Below are 12,120 nucleotides of genomic sequence, written 5' to 3' on the forward strand. Positions count from 1 at the left end.
TTTATTGTCATTTTATTATTGTGTTGTTATCATTATTAGATTCTTCCTTTCTGTTCTACTAAACTGTTCTTATTATCTTTTTTTTCCTCATTTCTCTCCCCCATCCCACTGCAGGGGGAGGGAAGTGAGTGAGCAGCTGCGTGGTGCTTAGTCACCAGCTGGGGTTAAACCATGACAACTTTAAAAAAGCTGTGTCTGTTTATATGAGAGAAGAATCCCTGTCTTACACTATGGAAATGTTTACTGGGGTTTCATGTATCACTAATGTGACTCACTTGGATTGTATACAGAAGCTACACCTGCTCCAGAGCCACTTTTCTTACAGTTTCTAGGCAGAATCAAGGCAATATAGGGTAAAGCATACATCTTCCTAGTGACCTGCAGAATTGAAGCTGTAGCTTCAACTTAGAAAAATAATTAGTAGCAAGGTAATGCTACTATTCCCTCAATGCCTGTCTCTAGGACCATATGCACCTTCTGATGAAGGAAAGATATTGAGGTGATTCCAGACATCAGTTTCACAAAAGCTTGGTGGTGTTTTGTGTTAGTTGACCATAGAACAAGTTCTCTTTACCAGAGATTCACAGACTAAGAGATGCTGACATCAATTTAGCCAAAGAATTACACATGATTGCACCTTCTCACTTGTTCTGAACGTTAAAACTTTTTTCACCATGTTTGTATTTTGGTGCCTGCGATTTGATGGTGCTATGGCTAATCAGCCTTAGAAGAGTAAAATATTTATAATTAATTGTTTTTAACAAATGTACAAGTCACCAGAAACATTCTTCTACATAATAAAAGCATCATGTCTGTAAAGCTGGATGTTTTAGTATTTCCCAGTTCAAGAGGTAAGAACATTATCACCATTTGGTAAGGACAAATGTAGTGTTTCTTAAGAACTCTGTACCATAAATGACAAGTAATTGTTCAGAAATGGATCTAAGTGTTATCATATGTCACAGTGTGAGTCACAGGGTCAGGCTAGTGACAAAAAAGCAGACAGTATATAGATATATATAAATAATATGTGTTAGATACAAATTAATCCTTCCTGCCCATAGAGTAGCAGTGGTCAGTCCTCCTAGGGAGTAGTATTTCCAGTTTGGGGACTTCAAGAAAGGTGTGGACTCACTGGAGAAAGGCCAGAGGAAAGCATTGAGAATGCTCAGATATCTAGAAACTATGACTTGGGAAAGAAAACCTGAAAACACTTGATTGTTTAGTCTAGTGAAATCTTGAGAGAATCATAATGCTACACAAGTGTGCAAAAAGTAGCTGCAGAGGAAATCAAACTGTTCTCATGTCTACTGAGAATGGATATAAATTGCAATGAGAAAGACTCTGCTCAGATACAGAAAAAATTGTTTCAAGATAGTACCAGAGAAGTGGTATCGCTGGAATGGATCAGCTAGGGAATTCATGGGGTTTTAAGAAGAGCTTGTACAATCATCTGTCAAGAATGATGGAGGTAGAATTGATCTTTCCCCTCTGGAGTTCCCCCCAGCCTTACTTTCTCTGAGAATTGTGCTCATCAGGTTCGTACACAGCTCTCTGGTTTTTCATAGCATAGTGCTCATTGCAAGGACTGGCAATCACAGGGAGACCCTGGAAACCTGCCAAGGGAAATCCTACACTCATCAAGCTTCCATTATAGGCAGGCTTCAGTTAGCCCAAATATATCATTATGATTACTCCTTTAAGCACCTGCAATTGCAAAACACAAATAATAATTTTATAATAATTGTATTATTAATTCTGATATCTTTGTGGAAGCACTCACGTCAAACTGGGAACTGAACTATGAGACATTTATAATTATTTTTATTACAGCAACGCAAACAGTCCAGCAACATATGGACTAATGTTGTGTTAGGAAGTACCAGTATTTTCATGTGAAGGACGGATATGAGAAAGGGAAAAGCACCGTAACAAAACAAAGCATCTGAACCAATGTCATGTAAGAGGCCAGGAGCCAGAGGTCTCGGACCAGCGCTCTCTGTGCAGAGGCTGGTGGCTCACCCCCACCGTTGCAGTGGATCACCGTAAGAACCTAAAAGCATGTTTCCTAAATACGGTCAGGCTGAAACTTTCTTTGGGGTTGAAACCAGAAGCATCGGCATCGCATTTGAAGGCGCACGACGGGCAGAAGGCAGCGAGGAATGGAGTCTTTTAGAGCACTCCTCCGCCAGAGCTGCGCCCCACGCCTGGCCTGCCTGGGGCCGGCCACCCTGCCTGGGGCCGGCCACCCTCGGGCGGCAGCCCGGGGCCCATCCCCACAGGGCAGGCGTGCGGGAAGAGATCCCGCCTAAGGAAAAGCTGCAGCGGATCTCTAGACCTCACCTACTCAAGACCAGAATCTCCGTATCAGCTTTCTGCAGCGGTGGAAACGCATCCTGCCCCCGGAAACAACTTCAGTTGCATGCTGTGCCCACCCTTGCCTCCCTTCTCTCTCAGATAACAGACCACGTTGACCTGAGGACTGCCAGTGCTCATCAACAACGCACCCGCCATACCACTCCGCAAACGTCGCCTCGGCGACCGGTTTACGGGAGGTGCAGATGGCTGTGGTCAGCGCGGGGCAGCCGCGCTGGGGGCGGGGAGGGCGGGCAGGGCGCCCCGGGCTGCCCGGGCTCCGCCGCGGGCAGGAACCCCCAGCGCCTCCCTCGGGTTTCCGCCTGGCAGCTCCCGCCTCGGCACCGTCTCCTCCGGAGACGGGCGGCGGGGCCGGCGCGGCGCCGCCCGCAGCCCAGCGCGGCCGAGGGCAGGCTGGCCCGCCCTCACCTGCCCCGAGGGGGGGCTCCCCGCGATGGGCAGGGCCGGGCCGAGGCGGGCCGCGCCGGGCCGGGGTGCCGCGGCCCCGCCGGCGGCTCATGCGCAATCGCCCGGGGTGGCGGCGGGAGCGGCGGGAGCATGGCGCAGCGGGTGCTGCCGCTGCCCAGGCAGCAGTCCTTCTGCCCGCCCACCGTCCCCAACCCCTTCGTCCACCCGGGGCGCCTGAGCGCCAGGGACAAGCTGCGGGTAAGGCTGGCGGGGCGGGCGTGAGAGGGCGCGGGGGCGCGCCGGGGCCGGGGCCGGGGCCGGGGCCGGGGCCGCCCGGTGTCGGGATGCGCCCGGGTGCGGAGGGGAGGCCAGGCGGCAGAGCGGCGGGGGAGGCCGTCAGCCCCAGCGGACGCTGGCTGTGCTGTGCTGCGCCGCGCCGCGCTGGGCGCGGTGTCCTGCCGGCTGGTCTGAACCGGACTGACTGTCGCCGCTCCGAACCAAGGGGTCGCCACCGATGCGGTGTGAAGGTCAGTGGTCCTTCTAAAGAGACCTCCTTCCGATGGGAGAATGCCACTGTGCGAAGGAATACTGTTTGAAACTGCCGCCTGCTCCGCCGAAACCGCTGCCCTGTCTGACAGGAGCAGGGGCGCTGCTGGGGCCTACCTACCCTGCCGCCCGGTCCCGCCGCAGCACCGCGGTTACACCCCGGTGCCGAGCCGTGAAGGGACAGCGAGTAGCAAACCTGACGCTCGACATCCACAGCTCCTGTGCTTTCCAGGAAACGGCACCTAGTAAGAACAGATCCTTCCCAAGTACGGCACAGTTTGCTTCCTGATCTAGCCTGGCGATAGCAGAAAATGAGCAGGTTCTGTAAACGGCCAAAGCAAAGATGCAAAAGGTGTTCGGCATTAAAAAGCCACCGGTTTTTGAAGAGAAGTTCTTCAAGCTGTCCCTCCTCAGATTTCACAAACTGCATGCTTGCTCAACACACACACACAGGCTTATCGACTTCAGACTTAAACTTCTGACACAAGATTTGCAACGTGCTTTTGAGAAGATTTGCACAATCATTACAGGTAACACAGGACTCCTAGAGAAAACAGGAGTCCTGTTTAACTCTGGTTTGCATCCCGTTTGAATCACAAGAACGAAATACTGTCCATCTAGCCATCATGTCAAATGCCTCAGCTCTAGAATGAAGATGATAATTTCTCTCTGGTATGATAAGCTAAAACAGAAAATAACTTTTTACAGGAATCCTCTTTCGGACACTTAACTCACTTTAGGCTGATTTTAAGCCTGGGTTATGGGGAGGGATGTTAATGTCTTGTTTCCGTATTGCAGTGTGGACAACAAAAAAGGTATCCTCAATTCCACTGGGTTACTGACTGGTGTCACTAGGTGAACTGAATTAGGGTTCTGAGCTGAATGCTGTCCCAGTACAGGTTGTGTACAAGCGTACACAAGACTTACAGGGTACTTTTACAATTGAGAAAGCAAACAGTATTTCTGGGCTTTGATTTTTAGAAACATTCTCTAAAAAAATTGAGCTGATAAACCAAATATGAACCAACATCTCAGTGAGGACAATGAGGACATCTGTGTGTAGGTGAACTTACAGCATTGTCTGTTGATTGTTATAAATATCTGAGGCTGATGTGCAACTAAATATTTTATGTTTCATATAGCTCTTCCTCAAGTTATAAACAATGTTTGCCCTGAAGGTACCTGGGTGGGGGAAATGTGAGAAACCTGGAAAACAATTTCAAATCCTCTTATCCCAATGTTTTACTAGCAGCCTGAAACACATTTCAAATGCATCTGAATCAGTAGCTGTAGGCATGAACCCCGAGGTAAAGAAAATAGTTTCTTAATGAGGTTCCAGAAATGGACAGCTTTCTGTGCTGCCTGTTCTTTCTAGAGGATGCACAGACTACTTTCAAAAGCTTGCAATTTTAAGCTACAATTACCATTTTAGCAATCATAAATATATCCTACTTTTTCCCTTCAGGAGGAAGGGATGAAAAACATGGCGTGTCTTAAGGCAAGATACACTCCATACGTAACTCCACAATGCACCTGGAAGGAAAAGCACCTGGCTGGGTCAGGGCCCAGTGCTAGTGAGCTTTGAAGCAAAATTGCAGGAGGCACAGAACTTTAAAGCAGAAAGACACAAGAGAGACAACCTTTTTGTATTGTGTATTGCTCCCTTGTGTTCTCTTTCCCCTATAGTCATAGAGACTAGGTACTTCCTACTGTCTGCTTTATCCTGTAAACACCTGCTCCTGTCTTGCCCAGCACTGCATATCGGACCAGCTGGGAATCAAAGCCTTACCAGAGAGTGTTATTGTAAACTTCAGAAAAGGGAAGTGCCCCTTCTCTTTCCATTTAAATCAAATGGAGGGTATCTCCATTCTTGCACGTTAAAGGACTGTTTTGTTATATTCCCCCTATTCTACACTATTCCTTCAACATACACTGATAAAACCAGATACAATTTTAAAACTGTCTCTGGGAGCCCAATGCTGGATTTTCATATGTTGGTAAACTCCTTGAATGTAAAGGCTCCTGTCCCCTGATCAATGGAGCCTGAAAGTGAGACGGGCTAGCTGTTTGCATTTCAGTCATCTTCAAAGATAAAAATAGGCTGTAGCCAGACTGAAAAGTGGAGTAAGAAGATTCTACAATTTTTTGCCAGTCCTTGTACCGCTAGTAGTTTGCCAGCCAATGAGATTGTTGTCTGTCTTTACAATGTGCAAAACAAGGATCAGTTGTGCTGTGCTAAACATCTGCATGTACCAAACAAGATTTTAAAACAGTTGTTCAAATACTTCTGGTTTCCATCTTCTAACTGAAGCTGGCTGCAATTCAGTGGTGGGATTTTTCTTTTTTTAGTTTTAGTTCTGTTCATCCTGATTGCTCACTTGCCTTCCTGACTTCGGAACTGCAACTGCAATGCACAAATACTAGTTAAGTCATTACTAGATTCCACTTTATTCAGAAGAGATGCTCAGTGGATTTATGTAATGGTGAACTATGTAATGGCACAACCAGCATGCTATAAGTGTTATTTTCAACCCTGTACCTGGAAGCAAGTGCCTAGACTGCCTGGCAGAGCAGTGACATACTCTGGACACTCATGGACGACCATGTCTTGCTGTGTGTGTATTGCTTTGGGAGACAGTCCATCTGATCACAGTTTCAGATGTCAGGGGAGTTCAGCTGGAGTTGGGCTTCATTCTGGTCCCCAGCCTGCTCTTGTGCTGCTTCCTAGATAACTTGTCAGCAGCTGAAGTTGAACAAAATTTCAGGCTGAATTCTGTGGCTTTCTGATAGACCTGCTTTTCCCCTTCCCTGGTTCCTGACATCAGTGACAGTATAATCCCATGTATTGCTCAAGAGTTGGTCAGCTGTGGGAGTGTGACCTGGACTGCAAGGACTACTGCAGGTGTCTGCAACGACTGCAGTGACAGGCTATGCAGTTGTTGCAGGCACCTTAAATAGAAAGTACACAGGTGATTTCAAAAGTGGGAAAAGGTTCTTTGGATGACTCAGAATAATCTTCGTGCTTACTGTATATAGAAGCTGGAGTGGCTCTGAGCAAAGGAGGCTGAAGGAAGACCTTATCACTCTCTACAACTACCTGAAAGGAGGTTGTAGTGAAGTGGGTACTGGTCTCTTCTATCAAGTAACTAGCGTTAGAACAAGAGGAAATGGTCTCAAGTTGCACCAGGGGAGGTTTAGATCAGGTATTAGGAAAAATTTCTTTATTGAAAGTGTTGTCAGGCATTGGAATAGGCTGCCCAGAGAAGTGGTGGAGTCATCATCCCTGGAGGTATTCGAAAAACACATAGACGACACACTTCAGGACATGGTTTAGTGGGCATAATGGTGTTGGGTTGACAGTTGGACTTGATGATCTTAAAGGTCTTTTCCAACCTAAACAATTCTATGATTCTATGATCCTACTTATTAGCTACTAAACTTTGAACCTGTATTTTCTTCTGTATGTTTTTCTTCTATACTTTTTTCTTTTCTAGCCTACCTTGACCTTTCTCTTTTCTGTCCTTTTCTTACCCTACTCTGCAGCTGATGGAGCAGAAATCAACTCTGCCTCATTACACAGTGACCTAGAAAGCCAATAGCCTTCATCAGCAAATCAGTACCACCTGTGCATCTGCCTAAAATAGATTAATGAATTTATTAAAGTTTTGAGGAAGGGATTGTTTTGCTTTTGCTATTGCATTCTTTATTTTTCATTGTAGGTCAGTGTATTTTTTTTTTCCATAAAGCAAAAAGTTATTTTAAGTCAAAACACACTGATTTATGCTTATGCTGCCCATTCTGGGTAACTGAATGCAGCTGAACTGTTGAACTGGGACTATAAATCATAGTACAAGGGGATGCATATGGAGAAAAAGACACATCTGATTTTGAGAGACAAGCAAGGAGGCTCGGTTGGTTTAACTTGCTACCTGACTTTTTCAGATTGGCCATGACTGGCACCAGAGAGTGGAAGCAATAGATCTCCAGGGCCATATCCCTCATACCCAGCTACTGAACCATTTCTGTTATCTAGAGCAGTCCTTTTCCTGTTGTCCATGAAGTTATGGTTAAAATTCCATAGCTAGTTGTATACAACTGTTACATAAAAGCAGGAAATAATCACACCTGAATGTTCAGATCTCTCCTGGAAATATGTTATATGGCAGTGCTTACAGAACATAAGCATCAACACTGTGTACCTGCTTCTCATGCTTATCATAATCTACACTCTCCACTATCAAGTTTGGTCTGTTGTCACTGTGCCTTTTGTAACACAGAACTGAGTCCTGAAGGCCCAAAATTCCTGTTAATCCTCATCAGCATCACAGGGTTTAGAGCCAGAGGCCAGAGCCTCTCCTGAATATTGACAAGAGGACAGTAAGAGGAGTTTATGTGAAGATGGAAGGGATTTGGTGGGGAGGGAAAGGACCGTGTTGATGAAAGGAAAATTAGAACCAACCTACTATATCAAAGAATTGGATAAATAATGCTCAAAGATGCTTATATTCCAAATGTACTACAAACACTTTTTTCTGTTTAAAGAGGTAAATTGAAATCCACTGGGTTGCTTAATAATCATAGCTCAAGTATGTAAGTTACAAACTATTTTGTAAAACTTACTTATTATTAAAAGCCTTGCTTTTCCTGTACATAAGTAGCCATTGCTAAAGAGCTGACTAGAAAGGCTGATTTTTGAGAGAGGAACACTGTTGTTCAGCTGTAGATTTTCTTAAAAAATAGTAAAGCATAAAAATTAGTAAGCTCACAAGCATAAGTTCAACTAGCACAACTCTCCTTCAATAGCTTCTACTGTACTTCTGAACTGGTGGAGCTGTCAGTCTGTGACCAATGATGCACTCTCATTAAATTTTTGAGGGACTTTTAGAAACATAGCCCAAATAAAATAAAAAAAATCACTATTACAATTCTGCTTGGGTGTGTATTGTTTTGTGCATATCTATGCACACAGAGCTGATCCTCATCAGTGAGTGGTAACTGAGCTGGATTAGCTGCCAAAAGGAGTTGAACCGTTTACTAGCTTACCAGGAATGCTAGGCTATGACTTCCCCATGCCAACACAGCTCACCTGCCTCCCAGACCTGTGCTTGCTCAATCTGCATAGTGCTGTGTTGCGCCATAAAGGCCAACCTTCAGGATATAGTTTCTAACCTAATTTACTGGGGTAGAACAATTAAGAATTTCTTACTGTCTTGCCCTGTACCACAGCTGCCTGTTAACAAGGTTGTGCCAATACACCTGTTCCCTGGAGCTGTGCACGAAAAAATGCAAGCTAAAAAATCCTTAGGGAGGGCTGGGGATGATATTTGAGGATTATTTGCAACCAGGGCATGTTAGTGTTTCTCCTTCCCTCCACTCCCCTTACAAACATACATGAAGAACTGAAGAAACAGTGAACAGGCTTGGATCTGTTTTATACTGGTTTTGCTACCTAGCTTGGCTGTCTATGACCATAGCAGAACTCTCTCAGCAGCTTCTTATGCTTCAAGTTAAAGCAAGCTAATAACAGTTTCCTGATTGCGGGGAGGAAAGGGAGCTAAGCTTTCTCAATTTATTATGAAAAATTCAAGGGTGTCCTAGCACAGAGGTTAATATCTAAGACGCTTCAAACAGGAGGCAACAAGTTAATCTCCATAATCAGGAGGGTTCTGCTGCACGTTTGCAGCGGGCGGTGAGCAAACCACTTCCAAAGGTGATGAGCCAAGAGCTGCTACAGCAGCTTCAACAGCACTGTAAAGTCTGAAACATTGCCTTAAACCACAGGTACAGTTTTACTGAAAACTCCATTTCGCCTAAGTTCCAACTAGGGGAAATAAAGTTGTGTTGCATGTACACTACTCCAGGCAGTAGTAGTGAGGATCACTTGTAGCAATAATGTGACTCAACACAAGATCTGTCATTTTGAAAGGGCAAGAGTACATTTTAGTCATCTTAACAATCCCACTTGGCTTCTAGACAGGCAGCTAGTGAGAGAAGGCTCTGTAGCAGAGATATATATCAGCTGGGCAGACTCATCTGAGCTGGTTGTATGCTGCAGACCAAGTCTAAGTATAAACTAAAGCCAGCAAACTCTGTTTACCCTCTCTGTCTAACAACATCCAACCTAAAAACTGAATACTCAGATGTTCCAGTTCTTCCTGAAATGGGAACCCAAAAGTGAAACTGAAATCCTGTGAATGACTGACTTCCCATATGAACACCGGAATCATTACTGCTTTCCTGCCTAAATCACATAGCAGTAATGTTAGTATTTGAAAGTCCATATAATGTAACTACACAGATATCAGTGGCATTCCTGTTGATACCATTTCTTAAGATTTTTCCCCTCTTTTTTTCCAGACTATTCTTCAGGGGATTATTTTGCTACCCCTCCGTGCCATATGCATTGCATTCATTTTACTGCTAGCATGGCTGTTTGCATCAATTGCAACTTTCCGTCACCCTGGAAAAGGATCTGTGCCGCTGAAAGGATGGAGAAGGTAAAGTGACCAATATTTGTGAAAACTCTGTGCTTTTTTTTTTCGTAATAACACAAAGCCAGGGTCTAACGCATTTTTTTTTCCTCTCGCTTGTTTTCTCCTTTTGACTAAAGAGGAGTACTCAGTCAAATCTTAGTTTTACCCATTTAGGTGAAGCAACTTTTTGATGAGTGTATTTTATAATAATAGTGGAGCTTTTTAAATAGGTAGATTTTCAATTGTCTTGAGGCTAAAACAAATCTGTATAAAAATCTTTATGGACTATTTGTAAGCCAGGACTTATTTTAGTAATAATACTGATAGGAATATTTGAGAAAAGAAACTCATTAAGAAAAGTATTTGGTAATGTTATATAGGCTGAGTTTCTCTGTAGCCCTTGTCATTCCTGCTATGCTATAATTTATGACAAAATTAGCTTTGACAGCTCCTCTCTTAGCTATGTTGCCCTTGAAGGAGTATTGTACAGCTGCCTCTGTGGGTTCTGGGTTTCAGTTGCTCTAGGTTTCTGACCTCAGAGTAATGAAGTTCCCTTCTAGCTGCCATGCACAGCAGCTGCACACAGGAGGAGGAGGCACAGGAAGTGAATTCTAACAAGGCTGAGAGATTACGAAGAGTCCCGTGAAGGGAACATGTCCCAGTAAGGGAACAGGGTCATTTAATATTACTTGTTTAAAACTGATAGTAAAAGAACTGTATCAGAGTTACCCAAGTTCTTACAAAAAGGACACTGAATCTGCTAATTACTCACCCTCCCCTCGCAATAGTGTTGTGCTACAATGCTGTAAAATATGGCAAGAGAAATAGTGTACCTGGGAGAAGGTTTAGCAAGGTGCTGTACCTTGCCTTATCTTTAAAATTATAATCTGGTTTCAACATGAAAAGGTGATGTTCCCTTCCCTGCTTCTACTCCTTCCCCTTTAGCCCTACACTCTCCCGGTGAGTAGTATTGCTACCTTGTGCCTGGCCCCAGTGCTGCTGAGAACTAGGAAACCTATTATGGGCTTTTCTTTTAAAGTACAAAAGAAATACTAACTGTAAGATGGATGATATTTTTGTGTTTCTGTTTACAAGGAGGATGATCCAGACAACCCTCTCATGCCTAACTCGTATGCTGTTCTTCGTAATGGGTTTCCAAGTTAAAGTAAAAGGGAAAATAGCAAGTCTACTGGAAGCCCCAATCTTTGTTGCAGCTCCTCATTCAAGTTTTTTTGATGCCATTATTTCTGCCCTAACTGGAATGCCATCAATAGTGTCTAGAGCAGAGAACCTGTCAACTCCGGTACTTGGCAGTAAGTATTTATGAAAAAATAAAATGTTAGAAGTCAGCAATTTGACATTAGGCCAAAAGTCTTATCTCTGAAAGTGATTTAAGGGCAGACGTCTTAAACCCTTAGGTTTCAAAGATACTGACAGATTATTTCTAGTGAAATCCCTGTGACAAGTTATCTTTCTGAATTGGTCAAAATGTCTAAAAGTATGCCCTTTCTTTTCAGATATGAAATATAATATCACTTTAAATTTGCTTTATACTGAAAGGATGTCTTCTAACTGCTCAGGCTAGAAGCTTTCTCTTAAAATTCTCCTAGTAGATAGCTTGAGAAATCTGTTCGACTGCTGTCTTTTAACAGTGTGGCCCACAAATGTACAACATGGATTAGTGAAGGTTATTTCAAAACAGACCCAAACCACAGCATTCTGGAAAATACCGTATTTATAAGTTTAAACTTGCAGGCACTATTGTGGATTTTTTTTTTTAATGGGAGTCAAACCAGGAAAGAATAAAAGAGAAGTTACTCAAAAAGGAAATGCAAAGAATGGAAGAGATCAGATGACTCATGCTTCTATTATTTCCTCCTCCTTTTGGCACAGAAAGAATCCTCATTTGCATTATTACTAGAATCAGCTGTAGACTTTCTGCTGGCTGTACAGTAACCCAAAACTAAACTCAGTAGGCAACATAGAAAAGTGTCTTTGTAGGAAATAAACTAACTGATAATACATTGATCTTCTCTTAAAAGCACAGGAGTGGGACATAGAAGATAATTCTTCCCTAAGTTTCTCATCACATCTTAATAGGTACACACATTCTGATTTAGACTCCTGATTAAATGGGGGGGGTGGGGGGGGTAGGGTGTCTGCAGTTTACACAGCAGCTGTGTGTGCTTTGTCAGTGAAAAGGGACGTCTTACTTCAGCATAGGCTCAAACTACTTGTTGGTTGCAGTCTGTATGAGTTAGGCCTGAGTGTGGCCCATGAGCAGAGACCTGATCAGGTCTTTTCCTTAGAATTGTGTGGAAATGCTCAGTGAAAAATA

The 12,120-nt window shown here is 43.9% G+C and overlaps 1 protein-coding gene across 1 annotated transcript in view; it reads left to right on the forward strand.

The window, feature by feature from the left end:
- Positions 1 to 2,561: 2,561 nt before the first annotated feature.
- LPCAT2 (lysophosphatidylcholine acyltransferase 2) overlaps positions 2,562 to 12,120 on the forward strand; it is a 33,641-nt gene continuing 24,082 nt past the window's right edge. Inside the window, 5 exon segments of the mRNA XM_075040274.1 lie at positions 2,562 to 2,808; positions 2,811 to 2,888; positions 2,891 to 3,021; positions 9,667 to 9,806; positions 10,878 to 11,095. Coding sequence (XP_074896375.1) covers positions 2,562 to 2,808; positions 2,811 to 2,888; positions 2,891 to 3,021; positions 9,667 to 9,806; positions 10,878 to 11,095 — 814 coding nt within the window.

The sequence above is a fragment of the Buteo buteo genome, chromosome 11 (genome assembly GCF_964188355.1).
Source record: "Buteo buteo chromosome 11, bButBut1.hap1.1, whole genome shotgun sequence".
Taxonomy (NCBI): Eukaryota; Metazoa; Chordata; class Aves; order Accipitriformes; family Accipitridae; genus Buteo; species Buteo buteo.